The following is a 20,694-nucleotide window of genomic DNA, read 5'->3' on the forward strand; positions in this document are numbered from 1 at the left end:
TATAACCTGCATGAATTGATTTGTTCAGAAGGAAAGAATTGTCCTAGTTGGTGTTTTTGCTCTTTTAACTGTTGTAAAACTTCTGTCAAGTTGTAGAAAATAAAGAAACTAGGAACATATGGCCCTGTACTAGCAGTGTTTATGAAATATTGCACAGATCACACAAATGAGATGGTCAAAATAATCTAAAAAAAATAGCATCTTGGAGTCTGGTTATAGGCTTTGGGATAGGCTCGAAGATGACAGAGCCAATCAGAAAAGAGCCCCCTTTTCCATGAAAAGATATCTCATTAATTCAGAAAAACAGCAATTTTTTTACATGACAAGTTGCTTTATAAATGAGGAAAAACAAGAACTAATTTTTACAAGAAAATGTGGCTCATTAATTAAGAAAACATCATATTTTTACATGAGAAATTATCTCATTAATTCAAAAAACAGAGCCCCTCTTATTTTTCATTAAATATTATCTCAAGTAAATGCAAAAAGCTTCCATAGACATTTTTTTCGTTGTTTATGATTGTTGGTGAGAAAATATTGATGTGATTTCACCCGTTCATCCATGTGGGCCACATCTGGACTGATCATGGACCACTAATAAGAGCAAGATGTAGAGCAGGCTGGATGAAACAGGTGAGCTGGAGCTGGTTTGCAGTCTGGTATGAACAATAAAGGGTGTGGAGTCAGTTGAGCTGCATATACAGAACGACACAGAGCCAGTTTAACCACACACACACACACACACACAGAGACAGTCATAGACACACAGAAAGAAGGTCTTACTGTCTTTTAAAATGGCAGGAATGGCAAGTAAACTTCAGCACAACCGAGACAAATCACATGGGATTGGAACCAACTCTCACGCGGTGAAATACCTCAACCAGGACTATGAATCGCTGAGGGCACACTGCCTGGAGACAGGACGGCTGTTTGAGGATGACTGCTTTGAGCCTCTGCCCTCATCCCTGGGCTACAACGAACTGGGACCAAACTCCTACAAAGTGCGGGGCGTCACCTGGAAAAGACCAGCGGTGGGTAGATGAACATCTGCTGCAAGCACAGGCTGGTGGCTGCAATTATTTAACATGACAAAATACAACCCCTGGTCTATACAACAACAAAGGATTAAAGGAGGAATCTGTAACATATTTACTGTAATGAATCATGAAACCATGATATGTAATCAGAGATGTTATGCTCGTCTCGTGCTCCTGTTCAGTGTTCTTGCAGCCTGCCTGAGCTTCCACATGTCTGGGGAGCAAGAGGAAAAAACTCACTTCAACTGTAGACTGTATATTAAATAGGAATATGGTCTATTTAGGACCTATTTGTAATGTTTTATCATATTCTCTTTTCCCCATGAGAAATCACTCAATAAACTGCACACTTTATAATTATTAGATGATTGCTGCTGTTTGATGGAGGCTTGTTCCTGCTTGTCCAGCACACACCATATTTTCAAGGTTTTATTTTCAACCAGCACACTGTTTCACAACATAAACAAACGGTTCATGCAGTTTTATTGTAATGCTTGCAATATTACAGACTCAGTATGGATGTGGTTAAATGCATTTGCAGTGAGTCTGCATATAAAGTGGATGCTGTTTTCCTGCCATGTATCAGGACTCCACATTTACATTTTATTCAGTATATGTGAGTCATTTTGATACCCAGCCAAACATAATCATCCAAATGAGAGTGGATACAACATCAGAGACTAAACAGAAAAAGCTGATGTGAGGATGCATTAACATTTGAGTCTTTCACTCTTTTTTTTCTTTCAGGAATTGGTCAACAATCCACAATTCATAGTTGAAAATGCTACCAGGACTGATATTTGTCAAGGAGCACTTGGTGAGAAACACACACACGCACACACACAAACACACACACACATTAAAGCATTCTTCCAAAAATGTCACCCAAGGCCAAAACCATATTCATACGTATTTTGATTTTACAAAGTGCACATACATTTCCATTCTGAACAATTTGAATGAATGATTTCGCATGCTTATCTTTGACCAGGACATTTAGCAGATGTAAATGAAGTGACTGTAATGTAACTCTGCTCATGTTAATAAATGTTTGCCAGTTTTTTCTGCAACTTCATACCACAGAAATTAAATCCAACCCTCGTAACTGCATGTACATACCTACGCACTGAGATCAGCTGTCATTTCGTACGAGCTGTGTTGTAACAACACCTTCAGTCTTCTCTGTCTACACCCAGTCTAGCCCACATATGTGGGAGGGACTGAGCTGTTTGCAGCTGATGAGCAGTTAAAGGCCAGACAATGGCCATGACTTGACATGACTGAGGTGTGTGTGCAAACAAACTGCATGCCTTGTATGTTTTGGAGATGTGTCACAGCTAAAACGGTGTTGTATGAGATTTCCCACAGGAGGAGTCGCTTTTCTTCTAACACTGTGAACTTGTATTCAGGTGACTGCTGGCTCCTGGCAGCTATCGCCTCCTTGACTCTCAACAAACAGGTTCTGTCTCGTGTTGTCCCCCACGACCAAAGCTTTGAAGAGAACTACGCTGGCATCTTTCACTTTGAGGTACAGTATACTGGCTCGCACCCATAGACAGTAGAAAAAAAAGTAGCAGAAAGAGCCTCTGGGTCTGAAAAGTGAAGCAAATGTGGAAGTTTGAGACAAGAGAAATGCAGTCAGGTACGAAACCGAGACCTTCAAAAACTCAAGACTGGTCTCAAGACCAAGATGATCTTGAGTACAGCATTTATTTTACTTACTGTGTCTTCTTTGTGGCTCTCAGTTCTGGCAGTTTGGTGAGTGGGTGGACGTGGTGGTTGATGACCGCTTGCCGACCAGAGATGGAGAGCTGCTGTTTGTTCATTCAGCAGAGGGTTCAGAGTTTTGGAGCGCGCTGCTGGAGAAAGCCTACGCCAAGTATGGAAGAATGCAACATCTGGATACCGTTCTGTTTGTTTCAGTATCTTGTTTTATGGTCTGGTCATTCAGTAACTTAATTTTCCCTTTAGGGTGAATGGATGCTACGAGGCTCTTTCTGGAGGCTCCACCACTGAAGGTTTCGAGGACTTCACTGGAGGCATTGCTGAGAGGCACGACCTGAGCAACCCAGACCCCCACCTCTTCAAAATCATCAGGAAGGCCTTGGACAGAGGCTCTCTGCTGGGATGCTCCATTGATGTTTGTTTGAGCTTCATGTTTCACTCTCTTGCAGTGAGGTTGGTATCTGTGCGGCATCTGGTACTTTTTACCTCACAAGCTTTTCTTCTCCATTCCAGATTACCAGCGCGGCTGACTCAGAAGCCGTCACGTATCGCAAGCTGGTGAAGGGCCATGCCTACTCGGTGACAGGAGCAGACGTGGTGAGGAAATGTTTGTGTCTGTTTCCAGATCATTCAGGTACAATTGAGAGCGTAGCTACCAGGTACGCTGCATACTGTAAGAGTGACAGTTTAGTTACCTGTGGTGTGATTTGTTGGCTATTTTTACCTTTTTCAAAATTACATTTATATTGTTTCTAGGATCTCCTTTTGTGTTAGGACAATGTAAGCTTATTAGCTAGCTAATCTACATCAGAATAAAAAAGGGTGGGACTAAGGAAGGGTCAACTGACACTTTATTCTGTGTCAGGTGGAGTATAGAGGAAACATGGTGGAGCTGATCAGGGTTAGAAACCCCTGGGGTCAGGTGGAGTGGACTGGAGCCTGGAGTGACAAGTGAGTACATAATTAGCTCTAGTAGTTTACTGATTACCGCTCTATCCTTTAGCCAAGTTAGCAGCATGTGGCTCTTATCTCAACAGCTACTGGATGGATTGGCATTAAAATTTGTACAGATGTTCATGATCCTCAGGGAATGTGGTGGGTTCAATTCCAGCTGTGGCCCTTTGCTGCATGTTCCCCACCCTGACCAACCCACTATCTCGCTCCCTTTCCTATTGTACCTTCAGCTGTCGTATCTAAATAAAGCCCCCAAAATATAAGTCATTATGTATTTTATACTTTAAAAATCATAATAATCATACACTGATGTGGGCTCACTATTTGGCGAAATCCAGTTACTGCCTATTAATCTTATTAATGAGTTGCTAATATTTAAAACTGGCAAAAGAGAGACTTATTGTAAGCATAAATACATGACCATTTATTTATTTGTTTATTTATTCTTTGCTTGCTATCATTTATAATTGGGAGAACATGGTATTTAATGTTCTTAACTGCTACAGCTACGGAAAATATTTGTGCACATGTGATGTTGACCCTCCAACCTTGTGACTGCTTCTCATAAATGGACCTTCCCAGTTACACCTCCGCTTTGTGTTTCTCATAGGAGAACCCAGCCTTATTGAAACATCTACATCATTTGTTTTGACGAGGGTTGGTGTAAATGTGCATTTGTTTTTTGTCAGGCATATAACACAGAGAGACACACACACCCATCTGGTAAATCCTGTATGTAGTAAGACAATAAAAGGCTGGTTTAAAAGCTTATTCTGGTGCTCGAGGTGTAGGTGGAGTTAGAAGCAGGCCTACAGTTTATGTCTTCCATGTTTTAACCTCATCATCACACTGTCTGTTTCTAACTAAGAACCTTTTGGAACCTTTTTTAGGTCGTCTGAGTGGAGATATGTGAGCGATGATGACCGGGCAAGACTGGCCAACCACTGTGAGGACGGAGAGTTCTGGTAAAACTCACTGATGCTACTTTTCTTCTTCTTCTGGCTGCACAGGGCTGAAATATGAGGTTCTACCCAGAACCATTTGCCTCTGAAGAACCCTTCTTTGAAGAAAAGGCTTCTCAAGGATGGTTCTCTGTAAAGATTACGGGCTGCATTAACAACCCTTTCCATCTAAAGAGCCCTTTCGTTAAGGGTTATGTGTACTTTAATATACGGGTTCTTGGTAGAACCCCCTGGATGGGTTTTAGATAAAACCATTGGACTATGAAAGGTTCCTGGCAGAACCCCTTCTGTGTTCTAGATAAAACACTTGAATAATAAAAGAGTTCTTGATATAACCCCCTGGGTGGGTTCTGGATAAAGGCACTGGAATATAAAAACACTCTTAACAGAACTCCTTTAGTGTGTTCTTGATAAAACCCTTTGAACATAAATAGGTTCTCAGTAGAACCTCCTGTGTAGCTTCTTGTTAGCACCCTTAGAAGGTGGTTCAAACCCTCAGAGAGGGTTCTGGGTGGATCTATTTCACCATAGAATGCCATAGTTCTCTGTAGAACCTCTCATACATAGGGGGTTCTGGGTAAAACCTTTCACAGATGGTTCTAGGTATAACCCTTTATGTTGGCATCTAAATAGAACTATCTGAAATGGTTCAAAGGGGAACCTTTATGAAAGGTCCTACCAGGAAAAAAAGGGTTCTCTGATGGGAACAAGTTGAAGAACCCTTTACGGTTCTAGTTAGTGTACTGCTTCTGCACTGACACCACAGTGAGAAGAATAGAACATTTAAAGGAAATGCTCTGATTTGTTTTTTATTTTTCTTTCACTGTTCCGTTGACAGGATGTCATTTTCCGACTTCCTGCGTCAATATTCTCGCCTTGAGATCTGTAACCTCACCCCTGACGCTCTCACAAGTGACGAGTACAAGAAATGGGCGGAGTCAGAGTTTGAGGACACGTGGAGAAGGGGCGTGTCGGCCGGCGGCTGCAGAAACTATCCAAGTACGAGCAGTTTCACAGCCTTCCTCCAGATTTGATTCCAGCACTGGTGCACATGTGATAAACCAAACATGGAGTGTGTCTTCACTGCTGTATGATGCCGTTGATCAGCTCCCTGCTAACTCTCACTTCCCCTCCTAGACAGCTTCTGGATGAATCCTCAGTTTGTCATCAAGCTGGACGAGGTGGATGACGACCCTGATGACGGTGACGAGCTCTGCACCATGATCGTGGGCTTGATGCAGAGGAACAGGCGCCGCATGAAGAAGATGGGGCAAGACATGGAGACCATCGGTTTTGCCATCTATAATGTAAGAGGCTGCCTTTGAGATGACAGTCAGAGATGGGCACAAATACATAAAACAATCATCAAATTTAGTTAAATAAAATACAAAATACAACTGAAAAGATGAGCTCGGGTAATTTCCCACTTAAGAGATTTGAAGTGGCCAATCAGGATGTCTTGGAGGTGGGAGGCTGCAGATTCAGGGGTGCATGATGGGAGGTTTCAGCTCGTCCTCACCAGTAAAACATCCATATTCAGTAGGTCATGTGTGCAAACAACTTATTTATGGTTATTGTTAGGTGGTTACCTGGAATTCTTGTCCTGAGTGAAACCAAAAGTCAGCGTTGATTATTTCAAGTTTTAAGTTACATTTGTAAGTGATGTCACAAATGAAACATCACATTCTTATTTTTACCCAAACCGCGACCTCTCTTCAAACCAACCAAGTAGTTTTAGTGGGTAAATCTAACCAAACGGCGACATTTCACTAAACATTGTTGCACGTGTTTAACATAAGAAAACGTAAGTAAATACAGTTCCAGGGTGCGTTTATCCATCTACCTAGAACCTTCCTGTTTTGAAGAAACAGTTCATCAAGGGTTCTTTGCAATTCCCAATATATTGGAGAGAAGGCAGTTATTTCTGCCGCTGTTACCTCTAAAAACCTGGGGACAAAAATGTGTTTTATTTGAGAATAAATTCACATATTCAGTCACGTATTTTAAGTATTTCAAATTCATAAAAAACAAGTAATAAAGAATGTCACAAAGTGCATCTGATTTGATTACAAAATACTCAAAATTAAATGAATATTTCAAATAAATTAAACTGAAATACTGCCCATCTCTGATGATAATGTAAGCAATAATACGTGTGTCGGTAGAGATTGTATTTGTACCTTCTGAACATATTCTGACATTTGATTTGTTTTTGTGTTTTTCTAGCTGCCTGAGGAGGTATGTCCACAGACACAAAGACACCTTATGAACTTTCTGTCCTTAAAATGACCTCAAACTGCAGATATTTCCACAATATAAAACAGTGAGAGGTCAGAGGGAAGGTGTAGAGCGCCTTCATGTGACCGTGTGTGTCATTTTCCCAGTACTCTGGCCAAAGACAAGTGCACCTGAAGAGGAACTTCTTCCTGCGCAACTGTTCAGCAGCACGCTCCGAGACCTTCATCAACCTGCGAGAGGTGTGCAACCACATCACTCTCCCGCCTGGAGAGTACCTCATCGTCCCCTCCACGTTTGAGCCCAACAAGAACGGAGACTTCTATTTGCGGGTTTTCACTGAGAAAGAAGCTGATTTTGTGTATGCACCCCACACAAATAAGTGCAATTTCATAATGACAAATAATATAAATAATCCTAGCATTCAAAATGATCATATAACTGTGATTTCTTGCTGCACTTAGGGAGATTGATGATCCTGTAGACTGCCACGTTGAGAAGGTAACATCATATCTCTGGATAAATGTGCTTTTTAATGTTAAAAGTGATATTAATATTTAAACAAAGAGGAAAAAATGTCCACTTTGTCATCTCTAGATTGATATTGATGAAGATGACATCAGTGACAGATTCAAGAGACTGTTTGGACAGCTTGCCGGTCATGTAAGTATCCTTAAGACTTTAAACATAATCTTATGGTTTTAAATGAATGTTCTTATGATCTACTGATCTACTGACTGTCTGTGTCATAATGTTTCTTAGGATGTGGAGATTTCTGCATTCGAGTTGCAGAAAATCCTCAACCGAGTGGTGAAGAGGAGTAAGAGAAGTTGTTTCTTTCTCCTTTTTCATGCAAGTTCAGTAATATTGCATGTGCATTTATGTGCACCTGATACTCACAGGAATGTGTCTCTGTGTTTCATTCATTTTCAGGAGATGACATCAAAACCGATGGGTTTAGCCTGGCGACTTGTCGCAACATGATCAATCTGCTGGACGTATCCTTATTCCTAATATGTCAGGAGAAATCCACAGTACTATTAACCTCTTAACAGTCGTAACAGAACCACCGAAAAGTGACAGAAATCATCTTTGGGAAAATAATTTTGACGTGGACTTTTATTTTGGCCCATGTCCTATCTATTAACACTGGGGACACAGAATTATGACCCGTAATGCAGCCCGCCACCAGGGGGCGATCTAGATGACTAAACAACGTTTGGGCGCACATCTTGTTTTAACTGACTAACCAGCAACAGGGAGCATGTCACAGTTTTCCTTGACATATCCTTTTTAAAGAAAGATGGAAGCGGCAAGCTGGGACTGGTAGAATTTAAGATCCTGTGGACAAAGATTGAGAAGTTCCTGGTACGTCCCTTATTTTTTTTGTATTAACATTAACATACCATGTATAACATAATGTATAAATAGAGTGGTGACATTAAGTTGTTGGGCCCTCCATTAGGATCTGTACAAAGAGAGAGACGCAGACCAAAGCGGCTGTATGAGCGCCTCTGAGATGCGGATGGCTGTTGAAGCTGCTGGTGAGAAGTCTATTTTACAAATTTTATAAATTTTTTCATATTTCTTTTCACTCTCAGAGGATGCTGGTTAGATTATTGTGTTTTTCTGCATTGAGTGCTGTTCTCTCTATGCTACCTTTTTGCATTTTGGCAGGCTTCTCTCTCAACAACCCTCTGCATCAGATAATTGTGGCCCGCTACAGTGAGCAGAGCCTCACCATCGACTTTGACAACTTTGTGTGCTGCCTGGTCCGCTTAGAGACACTCTTCAGTGAGTTTTTGTCACTATGACCACATTTTTATCCTACAGCCATGTGGACATAATGCAGAGTTCTGATGTTTTCTTTTAACGACAACAGATGCCTTCAAGAACCTGGACGAGGACGAGGATGGTCAGATAGAGTTGGGTCTTCTGAAGGTAAGAGCGGAGATAATGACACAGAAATAAAAAAGGAATTTGGTTTATGGACCGCGCAGTGACTTGTGTTTGTGTTTTTCATCCACAGTGGCTGAATCTGGTGATGTTGTAGAGGAGCTCTGACTGCCAACAGCTGAAGACTTCTGACGAAGAGTGACCACATCTGAATATGCTGTGTTTTATACTGAATGCCCATTTGTGTCTTGTGTGCAATTTAATCAGCGGTTACTGATGTTGAGGGAAAATAATGTCTATAAATTTGATTATCCACAAACATAATAAAGCTACAATGTCCCACAAATAAGTACCTGTTTATTCAGTATTCACATGATGAAACATGATATTCATTTTGTTTCATCCCAGGCCACATCAGCATCATCACATTAAGACCGATCGGCTAGCGTGCCACCACTGGAAACAGGCTACAATTTATGATACTGAGATGCTAGCATATATTGACATACAGTGCCAAATGTGTTTGGTGTGTTAATAACAAAGTCTGCATTCTGGGACATGTAGTTTATGGACTCTCTCCCAAAGCCCCAGCATGCTATGTTGATTTGAAAGATGTAATTTAGACCATGGTTTTAGCCTAAATCTTCACTGTGTGCTTATTTTGGAGTCACGTTCATGTGCGCACGTTCACTATTGAACTGGGTGTGTGTGATGTAATGGTGTGCATGCCCAAGTGGACAACATGTCGTGGCTTTAGGAGACTTGGATTACATCGGACAAGCAGCATGGAGGCATCGTATGGTCGACATAGGCCTCAACATACTGGTGACAAACTAGTGCGCAGATGGTGGCAGAAATCATGTGACTCACAAACACGCAAAACATGTGCACCAGTTTACAGATCATCGTCTAAGGTTTCAAACCTGGACAATAAAATACACTGAGAGAACACCAACAAATTTCAAACAAAGTGTGTTGGAGAAACACTGTAAAAAGAGCGATGCAGCTGTGAAGGAAAACTCGCAAAATGAGATTTAATTTTTCTGCTGCAGGTAGATGTGGACTACAGGAAATGGTGAAACATGTTTTTATATTACCCGATATAAACGAGGGAGAAACTTCAAATGACACAACATTAGAGGAATGACAAAGTCCATCTTGTGCAGACTGGACAGAGGCTTTAAACACACATGTGGTTGCAGTCCAAAGCCCCAATAACATTTAGGAAGCATCAAAAGTAAAAGGGGTTAGCTTCCATTTGTCACTTCTAACATTTACACTCATAAACATTTCACACAGTAGCATGTGTGCTGGTTTGATTACTCTTATTGAGAAGAAAAAGCAGGATGATGACAGATAACTTTCATTTACTGTTCCCCACACTTCAGCAGCTTCACTACAACAACACTTCCTGGTTATGATGCACATGTGACTGAACTAACCAATCAGAAGCCAGGAGGACTTAGGTAGGCTCAGGTACATGTGTGAGGCATATTCAGCTAATATTAGGGCCGGAGCACCCTTGAGTGAAACTGAAGAAATTCTCATTATTAGTTTTTTTTTTTTTTAGGTCTGTAGAATCTTATTTGCAGGACAGGACATCAACATCAAGTTTGAGAGACACACATTTTTCCTGTAACAAATATTGCACCTCCTGCGATAAATTGTGCAGCCCTAATTTTTACTAAATGAGTCTGTAATCTGATTATGTCTTTTTATCTGTAACTGTAATGGAATACAGCTACCTCTCTTCTATAATCATCAGACCGAGGGTTTTATCATATTTGTCATTATACTGCTTTTTAAAGCTACAGTGATAAGATGGAAGTTAATGTCTTTTTCTTTAGTATGATCCAATTTTTTTTTTTGCTAAGTTCTGCAAAGGCAGAATACAGTAAATTCCAAAATAAGGGTCAAAGGTCAAATCAGGGGTCATGATTAACAATATAATATAAGGCTGTAAAATTATCTGCCTGCAACTTTAGAGTCTTTTTTTTTTAATTCTGGACCTTTTTCGTTTGCAAGGCAGAGTAAGCCACAGGCAAGTGGTTGAGAATAATCTATACTACAGGATCACGCAGTTATAGAGCAGATTTATGTCTGTTTACACCTAGTTTCAATTTTAATGTAGGCCCTAAACTGACCCCAACAAGTGATTAACACTTATTCTCCTAGGAAAACAGTCATAAGATGCTATTTCCACCATTGTATTAACAGATGTTTTTCAGTTCTGGAGTATTTTCTTCCTTCCAGTGTCTTAAGATAACTCATATATTTCATATTCGTTATCTGTCTTTAACCGTTTTGAAGCTCAACTTTAACTCTCCATTGATACCTGAACCGGTCCTTGGAGTGACCAAGTGTTACATAACTTTAACACAGATATCAAAGTCAGTGTCAGTGATTGACCAGTAGATGTCAGAGTTCTCACAGATTTTGAGTTTTGCTGCTTTGACGTCACTGACTGGGCTGTGGCCAAACTTGCAATGTGCTTGCAGCAGCATGAAGTTTTCAACTGAAAGAGTTATGCAGCAACCATTTCCTGCTCTGTGTGGTTCAGGGTTGTATTTCCCCTTTTTTTGCCACTTAGAAAAAGTTGCTGCTGCTGGGTGGCATTAGCTCTGGTAGGCAGGCCTTGCTACAGTTATGAGAAACCTGAAAAAAAAAACATTCTGCAGCACAATCTATCATACTTTGGTTAATCAGACATATACTGTGTGTTTCTGATTTTCTGTACAAGTCACAGATTCCTGTGCTGGCAAGCTATGACATGTGCTGACATTTCAGCACCCTGCTTTTTGGAGCAGAGAGGCTAGTCCGGATATGGGGCGGGACTCTGACTCTGTAAACCACTAATCCACACAGAGGAAGCAAAGCCACTGAGACACTGAGGCACAGTATCTGTAGGCTATTTAAAAACAGCCACTGTGGGGGAAAGATTTATTATGAAGCAAAAGAGAGAGTTTCAAATGAAGGACCTAAAATATGTGTATCATCGAAAATAGATTATCATTCTCTCGTTTGCCAATAAGCCCATTCTGTAGTTTACACGGGAAATGACTTTCTTTGTCATTGGTGAAGATTTTTCATTCAGCAGACAACATCACATCTCTACACTCTTAGAAACAATTCCAAAAGGGTTCTTCCTGAAAGGCTAAGGTTCTACCCAGAACCATTTGCTTCTGGAAGACCCTTTTTTGAAGAAAAGGTTTCTAAATTGGAACCCTTTTCATCCAAAGAACAGTTTTTAGAAAACAGAGTTGAAATCTTTGAAGACTTATTTCATCAAGGGTTTGTCAATGACTACTTGTACAATGATCTCTTTAGAACCCTCTGGGTGGATTCTAGGTAAAATCATTGGAATATGAGTAAGTTTCTGTAGAACCCCCTCAATGTGTACTGGATAAAACCCTGGGAGTATTAGTCGGTTCTAGATAAAAACCCTTAGAGTCTAAAAACATTTCTGGTAGAACCACAGAGTGTGTACTAGATAAAACCCTTGGGTTATACTTAATACCCTTGAGCGGGTTCTTGTTGGCAAAGTTAGAAGGAGGAAAGGTTCTCCATAGGATCTTCAGAGAAGGTTCTGGGTGGAATCATTATACCATTGAAGGGTTCTCTGTAGAACCTCCCATTCTGGGTGGAACCTGTTGGGTTCTAAGTAAAACTCTCTGAGAGGGTTCCAAATGGACCCTTTATGGTTCCAGTTAGAACTTTTATTTCTAAGAGTGTAAAAACATCTAACTAAAATATAAAATGTATTTAGCAGAAGAGCAGAATGAATATTTATTTATTTAACACAGAGAGAGAACAAGCTCAGATTTTACTTGTTGAATACTAGATCTCTACTATTCAATACAAATACTACATTAATACGGTGAAGGAGTAAAAAGTAAATTATTTGCTTCAGAACTGTTGTGAGCAGAAGGATAAAGCAAAGGAAAATGGAAATCAGTGAAGTACAAGTACCACAAAGTTGTATTTAAGCACAGTGCTTGAGTAGATGTACTGGAAAAGGTGTGGTATGGTGTAACATCACAGGAAATTCAGCCCCTTCTTATCCCAGCATGTCAAATACTGACGCTGCTTTGTCACGCCTATCAGCGTCTCAGACTGATGCACAAGGTACTATTTAATGGCTGTATGAAACAAAGCCAGAGAGCCTTTTTAACATGTGGTTTTTAACGTTGTGTTTAAGCACCAAAACTACTTGTTTAGGTTTAGGAAAAGATCAGTGTTTTGGGTTAAAATAAGTATTTTATGTACGTCACATGACGTCAGTTAGGCAGGATGCAAGTCACATGATGCACATAACATTATGTACCTTAACAGTTTTAGTTAGTGGTTGGCCTGTGCAGCTAAAGTTAGCAGTTAGCTGTTGGCCTGTGCAGCTAAAGTTAGCAGTTCATATGTGTACATAGCAGATGGACTCTTTGGCTCAAGTTAGTGGTTGGCCTGTGTACCTAACATTAGCTGTTGGTCTGTGTAGCTAATGTTAGCGGTTGGTCCTACCTGTAAATGTTTATTTAAATTAGATGTTGAGACAAGATTTCCACCTAAGTAGAGCATTTTTTTCAAGAGATAATGAATTGGCAGCTGTCAGATTAACTGTTTTAAATGTAACTGTAATCTGATCACATCTTATTTCTTTGCAACTGTAATGGAACAGCTACTTTTAAATATATATATAATAATTACATAATCCCATTACATGTAATCTATTACACCCCAAGCCTATGTATGATTATGTCCCTTTGATGTGTGACTTTATTGGGGCCTCTGAGACATTCACTGAGCCAGAGTCACTTTTTGTGACTCATATAAAGACTCATTGGCTGACTCATCAGCCTTCACAGAAAATCAAATCCAAATCTACACTTGTCCTGAATATATATGTATAAAATCTAAAATGTGTTTAGTGCAAGAAAGGATTGACACTTAATCATGTTTTCGCAAGTCTAAGTCTTGACTATGACTGTTGGAATTGGATGCATGGCAAAACATCTCACCTCATAGGTAGATAGAAAGGATCCTTTTGACATGTATCTGTGCACTCATCCTGTCTTTTACCTAATAAGGCCACTGAACTGCATCTCAGCAGCAGATGAGTTAAAAATGTGGACAGGTTTGTTCTCCATATAAGGGTGTAAAGTGCCGCTCCCTCCCATGAGTGTCTTGAGCTCACCTGAGGCTTTACCTAAAAAGGAAAATCTCTGCCTCTACCAAACGTAAGACATCGGGAAGGGTGACAAAATGTGTGTTTAGCCACACAATGAAGCACATAAATCTATTGTGATTTGGGCTTCAGATGTTAATGTGATTAAATTCAAATCCTGAGGTTGCAGCTGAAACTGTGTCACACCTGGGAAGAGGGATGGGGTGGGCCTACAGTTGGAGGTGTGCTCATTTACCCCGGCTCCTCCTCTATGAGTCAACCTGCTTTCCTTCCTTATGACCCTTCAGCATTTTTGACTGCTGCTGCCATTTTTCTCTGCTGCTTGTTTCCTTCACATCAGGAGCAAAATGGTGAGTACAAAGACTTTATCTGGCGTGCACTGTCAGTTAACAACTTCTTTGTGATTTGTGTACGTCACAGGACCTGTAATATAGAACTGGTGAAACTTTCAAGTGTCATATCCTCATTTTAACCTTATATTTTAAAAATGTTTAAACTCAGTGAAGCCTGGTTGTCAATATATGTTCAGGGTGTGAGCTTTCAGTGGATGTTTCTTTGAGGAAATGCTTGCTAAAGAGAGGGTTTAGTGTGTGTGTGTGAAAGGGCTTGTTCAAGGTGTGGTTTTGCCTCCAAAATGGAGGGAGCTTTGTTCGTGCTTCAAACTTGTTCTGAGAGAATCCCTTGGGGCGGTCTTTCTTGTGCTAACTTGTTCCACAATGACTGGAATGTGACAGAGCCAAAGCCATGAAAATTCATTGGGCAGACTACACCCACGGCATGTTCCTGCTAAAAAAGCTGGCAGAATATTTGCACACTGAATTGCTTAAATAGCGTTAACACTTCTCTCCCATGTCTAGTTTTGAAGAACTTCCTGTTTCTTCATCTTTTTAGTTCTGCTTTCTGTGTCAAAACCAAAGTTGGTAACATCTGCTTAAATGTCAGCTGAGGCCCAAAGTGAGCATACAGTGATCGTCTTCTATCATTCTTTTTATTTTACAAGAACACTGTAAAAATGAAAAAGCTTTTTTTTTTTTTTAGTTTTGAGCCCAACAAGAGCTCTTAAGTTTTAAAAAAGTACGTTTTTGAGTAAACTCGTTGGTGTGAAAGTGAATAATAAGTAATATTTTTATACTTTCAGTTGCAACCGTTTAATTTTAAAGCACCCAAATCAATTTTTGAAAAACAATATTTTGGGAGCTTTCTAAAACTCAAAGATTCAAGTCGTTCTAAAGAAGAGAAGGAAAATATATTTTAAAAAAGGATTAGAGGTTGGCAAAACACATGTAGAGTTTTCTCAACTTTGTCGTAGAGTAAATTTGCACACTAAACTGGCTTAAATTGTTTTATTTATATCTACTCTTAAGACATATGGTTCTTTAATCAAAATACAAAATCTTACAAAAGCAACCTGCATTTTTTTGCCTGTGCGTCTCTTATGTTCAGTCATAAGGTATTATGTAACTTAAAATGGGTGGAACATTAGATACATTCTGAATTGATAAGCTCATCAACATTATCTACAACCTGCAGGGTAAAACCCTCCAAAGAGTAGGGGTGTCACAATTTCCAGATTAAATTGATCGAAATTCAAAGACAGAATCAATGATTCTCTCTATAGTTATTTTATTTTATTTTATTTTTATTTTTTTTGGCCTCCACCCCCCGCCTACTTGTGGTCATCCGGTGCAAGTCCAAACAAAAAAGGAAAAAAAAAAAACGAACACTTCAAATATGATGCAGCGTAGCTTTTCGATAATATAGAGACTGTATTTAAAGAAGAATTTGGAAATGTAAATGACGGTTATCAGAGGATTAAACCAATCATCTGTGATCTTTAGTTGACGGTCGATAATGATGGCAGAACTGTCAGTGCTAGAAAACATATTTAATTTGAAAAATCTAATTATGACCTTAAAATTTAATGTCAAATCATGGAGAATCTTGACGCCCCTACCAGAGAGTATATCTATCAATCTAGTGCACTGTTTCCCAAACTTTTTTTTTTTTTTTTAATCTCTGGGGACCCACTTCTTAAAAAATGACAAACTGTCACAACCCAGTTCACAGTAATCCTCATCAGTCAGTTCTGGGAAGAGTTCATTCGTGCATAAATTAACATTCCTAACCATTTTCACTGCCATTTCTGCATCATCATATATCATCTTGATGCTTTATTGCAAACATATGCACATTTTAAAACTTAAGAAATGAGAAATAGATGCATTTAGTCTGAGTTAACAGGCCATCTCATTGTTTTTTCATAGAACATTTTAGCCTGCTTCATAAATGAGATAAAATAAGTGCATTTAAGTGGAATTAAAAGGCTTTTGCTTTTTCCTCTCATAAGTAAAACATTAGACACATTTGAAATGCTTAATAAAAGGTGTACTGCAGATTTAAATCTTAAATTTGCATAATTTACTCTATAGTATTTTAATTATTTGGGGACCCTGACAAAATGTTCTGTGACCCAACCTACTGGTCTAGACGATAGGTTTGACTGATTTGACAGTAATGACATGCAATATTTTGTGTTTTCTCAAAACAGGCGTCTGGAGTTCAAGTCTGTGACAAGGTGAAAGGACTCATCAATGACATAAAAGTCTTGAAAAACAATGCTGATCCCTCAGAACGTATGAGGATTGTGGTATTGTCCATCCAGAATGATTGCATTGACGTAGAGAAAATCTACACTGAAAAAGACTTGGAGGGCTTGGATCCCTTCAAGGTTCTCAAGGACATAATGAAAGCTGATTGCTGCCGCTACATACTGTACGACTGCCACTATGCAACCAAGGAAACAAGCTGCAAAGAGGACCTGGTCTATATACTGTGGTAAGTCCATGCAGACTGTAGGGACTAGCAATATAATTGTCATAAAATTCTCATACGTTTCAAAACTAATCTTATTCTGAGGATACCTATTCATGTGTATGAATGCTTATGTTCTGGGACTCTTGAGATAATGATTTCTCTTCCGATCAGGTGTCCCGACACTGCAAAAATCAAAGATAAAATGTGCTACGCTGCCTCAAACGATTCTCTGTCCAAGTGCTTGTCAGGTATTTTTTCCCCACTTTATAAACTTTGTTTCTTTTAATCACATCAGACTTTTGTAAGCATTGCAAGTCAAATTGAATGATGTTCTGTTTTTTCAAGTATCTGTTATGTTTTCAACAGGTATCAAACATAAGCTGCAGATGAATGATGGTGGAGATATGGCCAGCAGGGGATGTCTTGCAGAAAAACTGGGAAAAAACATAATCACCCTTGAGGGCCTCAGCTGTTGTGGTGGTGAGCACCATGATTAAACAGTCTTTTCCCCTATTTCATAACATGGTCAATTTAAGGGGATTTGATGGGATAATGGCAAAGCTTCCAAGTGGACTTGTTTTTTGGATCGGTTCAGCAAAGCTTAAAGGGAAGGGTTGGGCTCTGGGTGGGATTAGATTCCTGTAACTCAAACCTCTGATTTTTTTGTGCCCTAATAAACCAACCAGTCACACCACTTTGGCTGTGTCTTATTCAGATGTAATTTTATTCATTCTTTGACATTTCCATATATTAATGATACTATTGCCTGCCACTTGAATCTTGGTACAGTTTCTCAAATCAGTTATTTGGTGTTTTTTTATGTACAGACATACTGTTTGAATCCCAGCATACTCCAGTATAGGATACACCATTTGTCATCCTTTATAGATTGTTCACTGTGTTCAACTGTCCTGTAAAATATCCCAATAGTAGAGTTTACTAGGTCAATATGGCAGGGTCTGTAACTTTGACATAAATCTGTTTTAGACTGTTACACTTTGATGGATTCAAAGAAAAGGACAACTTTTACAAAGAACAGAACAAAGTGTTACTCAAAATGCAGCAGCTGTTGCACTGTTCGTGTATCATCAAATAAATTCAATGCAACCAGCTGAGCAAGTGTGTGGTGTTTTTCTTTTGGGCGGCAAAGGAGATACCCGCGCACCAATTTGGCTTGGCTAGAAAGCCACAAAAAGAGGTGACATGCTGCTTTACTTAAGACATGAGTGTTCAAAGGAAAGGTGCTTACAGTGCAAAAAATAAATAAGGTGAATTAACACTCATCTCTTTTGTCGTCCACTCAAGTTTGCCTTTAGGCTTATTTTCATTATCAACAAAATGTTTCTACCCATGTTTGCTGTGCTGTCTAGTGTTTAGATAAAAATGAACCCTTTCAAAAGGCAATGGCTATAATTAAAAGGTAGCTGGGGGCTGGTCTCTGCACTGTTAGTGTCAGACTCAAAAGGCCAGATGAACTGGGTTCAACGCAGGTTCTGAGGTGTAGTTTGAGTTAAACACAGCACTGTATAAAACTTGCATATTGGAAGTATGTTAGACAGAGGTGTGTCCAGATGTTTTTGACTGCAGTGGCTCACATGGAGCAATGACACAAGAAGGGCTGGCATGAGGTACGTGCGTATGCATGCACACACATCAGAATAGACTCTAAGAAGTAAAATGTTTTATGATGTATTATTTTATTTATTATGTATCACATATTTACCTCTTTGCTGTATAGATTTTTTTTGTGTGCGAGCAGCATAAAGGGAACTTCAAGTAAAATCTCATTATACACTCCTGTATATATATATTATATATATAAATATATTCATAAAACAGCTGGCTGAAACATCCATGTAAAAACAGAGTCCTGCCACAGTCTTGCGTGTTGGACGCTGTGGAGTATATAAATTCTAAGGCATAAATATACAAATTCATACATGTAGGCCGACATAAAAAAAACAGAGGCAGATACTTAAATACTGCAGTTGAAAGAATCACAGTAACAGAGTTTTTTTGTTTTGTTTTTTTTTTAAACAAATACTGGGTAGCTTTAGTTTTTAATTGTAGCCTAATTGAACTTTGCAGTTGCATAAAATCTGAATTTTTTTAATTTATTTTACATTTATCCATATTCACTCTGTGCAGCCACAAGGACAACAAGGTGAGTTTGCAGACAAAATATCTAAGGACCTACTGACATATAAATACCAGAAATAAAACTGATTTTATACTTAAGCCTTACACTACACTTGCCACACAGCCAGCATTACCACTAACAGTTTGAATGAAAATGGTTTTCAGACTCTACTTCCTGCCAGATGCGGAAAAACCAGTTGAGCACGCGCGCTGATTTCACGAAGGTCGTTCCCGCCCTTCGCGCGCACCGCTTCCGCCTCTGACGTTGCAACACTGGTGTCAAACCGGGCTCGTGAAATTGTAACAATGTTCGTGAAACGTGACGGCGCAGTCCAGCGCGGTCTAAATACATTAAAGTTTGAATTGTGCGCATCTTTGTCCCTTTTTTTTCTCTTTTCTATAAAACGGTGGGTGTGTTGCGGGGGGAGGGAGGGGCACGATGACAGATACACATCATGCTCGAAACACAACCATACATGGCGATTGAAAAGCCCGCAAACCAACTCCATCTTGTAATGTAAGCTACTTCCTTGTGCCTGTAACCATTGCTGCAACCTGAACCTTACTGTGTGCAAAGCTTTAAGCAACGCAGCGCCACTAGAACATGTTTGTAAAGGCTAACAAAGAGACTGGAGCTGTTACTGTGCCACAGGTGGGGTTTATAATAACCCCCATTTTGATGTAGCTGTGTATGATGATATACTGTGAGGATGTTGCTGTGTGGCAATACTTCCTGTTAGAAACTGTTGTCTGCACTTCAGATTTATGACTGGCCTTTGTGTACAGATTTTTACCCGAGCAATGTTTTAGTGTCATGGTTACAGAGCAGACGTACAGGTACTGTACAAACCCCAGTTCCCACAAAAAGTTTGGACGTTGTGTACATAAAAATATGATGCAAAGATCTGCAAATACTTTTTGACCCATATTCAACTAAATGCAGCACAAAGACAAGATAATTAATGTTAAAACTGATTAACTTGTTTTTTGTAAATAGGCCTTAACTCATTTTGAATTTGGTGCAAGCAAAGTGTTCCAAAAAACAGACATAGCAAAAGTACACACATTCTTTACTCAAGTAAAAAGTACAGATACTTGACTTAAAGTAGAAGTACTGATTCAGCTTCTTTACTCAAGTAAAACTGAAAAAGTACAGGTTAAATAAAGTATAAAAGTAATAAGTCACCCCTTTTTTTTTTTTTTTTACCATGTTTTCGTCTTATGTCCTGTTCTGTCTTTTATCTTGTTCTTGTCATTACACCTTTTTACTTCGTTTCCTTCTTATTATGTCATGGGTGGCTTGTTATGTTTTTTTGTTACATTATACTGTGTACTCATTAGGACACGGCACACTTCTGCTCTCAGATGAGCTCAGCAAGTCAAAAAGGATCCGCAAATCATCGCATTCTGTTTATATTTACACAGCGTCCTGACTTTTTTGGATAACATTCACACAGTAGCCAACTTTTAACTTTGCTTCCTGGCTGCATCCATTTCATCCAAGGCTGGGAAATAAGAACAAAGTCTGATTTTATCAAATACTATACTGTAGGGATGACTATTGGTGCTTTCAAAAGATTAATGGCCAAGTCAGTAACGGTGATTAATAGATCAGCTAGAACTCTCTGGTAAGTTCAGAAAATCATATCACTTTACTCTACAGCCTTTAAAACCAGGAAAAGACAACACTAATGTCACATTGTGATATGATATCCAAAATATCATATCAATATGATATCTAGTAGGGATGTAACAA

At 39.3% G+C, this 20,694-nt stretch overlaps 2 protein-coding genes across 2 annotated transcripts; both read left to right on the top strand.

Moving 5' to 3' along the window:
- The first annotated feature begins 715 nt into the window (after positions 1-715).
- Positions 716-9,158, top strand: LOC146315168 (calpain-2 catalytic subunit-like). The gene is made up of 21 exons (XM_084735317.1): positions 716-1,031; positions 1,785-1,854; positions 2,447-2,565; positions 2,783-2,916; positions 3,009-3,177; positions 3,276-3,359; positions 3,628-3,713; positions 4,607-4,681; positions 5,517-5,677; positions 5,816-5,985; positions 6,905-6,916; positions 7,063-7,274; positions 7,378-7,414; positions 7,511-7,576; positions 7,676-7,733; positions 7,847-7,911; positions 8,213-8,281; positions 8,379-8,457; positions 8,591-8,707; positions 8,796-8,854; positions 8,943-9,158. Exons 1-21 carry the CDS (start codon positions 795-797, stop codon positions 8,964-8,966), a joined length of 2,103 nt encoding a protein of 700 aa, XP_084591443.1. The 5' UTR covers positions 716-794; the 3' UTR covers positions 8,967-9,158.
- Positions 9,159-14,180: 5,022 nt separating this feature from the next.
- On the top strand, positions 14,181-17,914 carry cfl1l (cofilin 1 (non-muscle), like). Its single transcript, XM_084736335.1, has 4 exons — positions 14,181-14,335; positions 16,534-16,820; positions 16,971-17,047; positions 17,166-17,914. Exons 1-4 carry the CDS (start codon positions 14,333-14,335, stop codon positions 17,294-17,296), a joined length of 498 nt encoding a protein of 165 aa, XP_084592461.1. The 5' UTR covers positions 14,181-14,332; the 3' UTR covers positions 17,297-17,914.
- The last annotated feature ends 2,780 nt before the right edge of the window (positions 17,915-20,694 follow it).

This window comes from Lutjanus erythropterus, chromosome 14, assembly GCF_056507025.1.
Source record: "Lutjanus erythropterus isolate fLutEry1 chromosome 14, fLutEry1.hap2, whole genome shotgun sequence".
Lineage (NCBI taxonomy): Eukaryota > Metazoa > Chordata > Actinopteri > Lutjaniformes > Lutjanidae > Lutjanus > Lutjanus erythropterus.

What these genes read in the sequence shown, in the direction of transcription:
- LOC146315168 (XM_084735317.1), top strand. Translation starts at nt 795, where the DNA reads ATGGCAGGAATGGCAAGTAAACTTCAGCACAACCGAGACAAATCACAT. An exon ending in TGTGAGGACGGAGAGTTCTG is followed by an intron (nt 4,682 to 5,516) that starts GTAAAACTCACT and finishes TTCCGTTGACAG; the next exon opens with GATGTCATTTTCCGACTTCC. An exon ending in TAGAGTTGGGTCTTCTGAAG is followed by an intron (nt 8,855 to 8,942) that starts GTAAGAGCGGAG and finishes TTTCATCCACAG; the next exon opens with TGGCTGAATCTGGTGATGTT.
- cfl1l (XM_084736335.1), top strand. An exon ending in GACCTGGTCTATATACTGTG is followed by an intron (nt 16,821 to 16,970) that starts GTAAGTCCATGC and finishes TCTTCCGATCAG; the next exon opens with GTGTCCCGACACTGCAAAAA. An exon ending in TCTGTCCAAGTGCTTGTCAG is followed by an intron (nt 17,048 to 17,165) that starts GTATTTTTTCCC and finishes TGTTTTCAACAG; the next exon opens with GTATCAAACATAAGCTGCAG.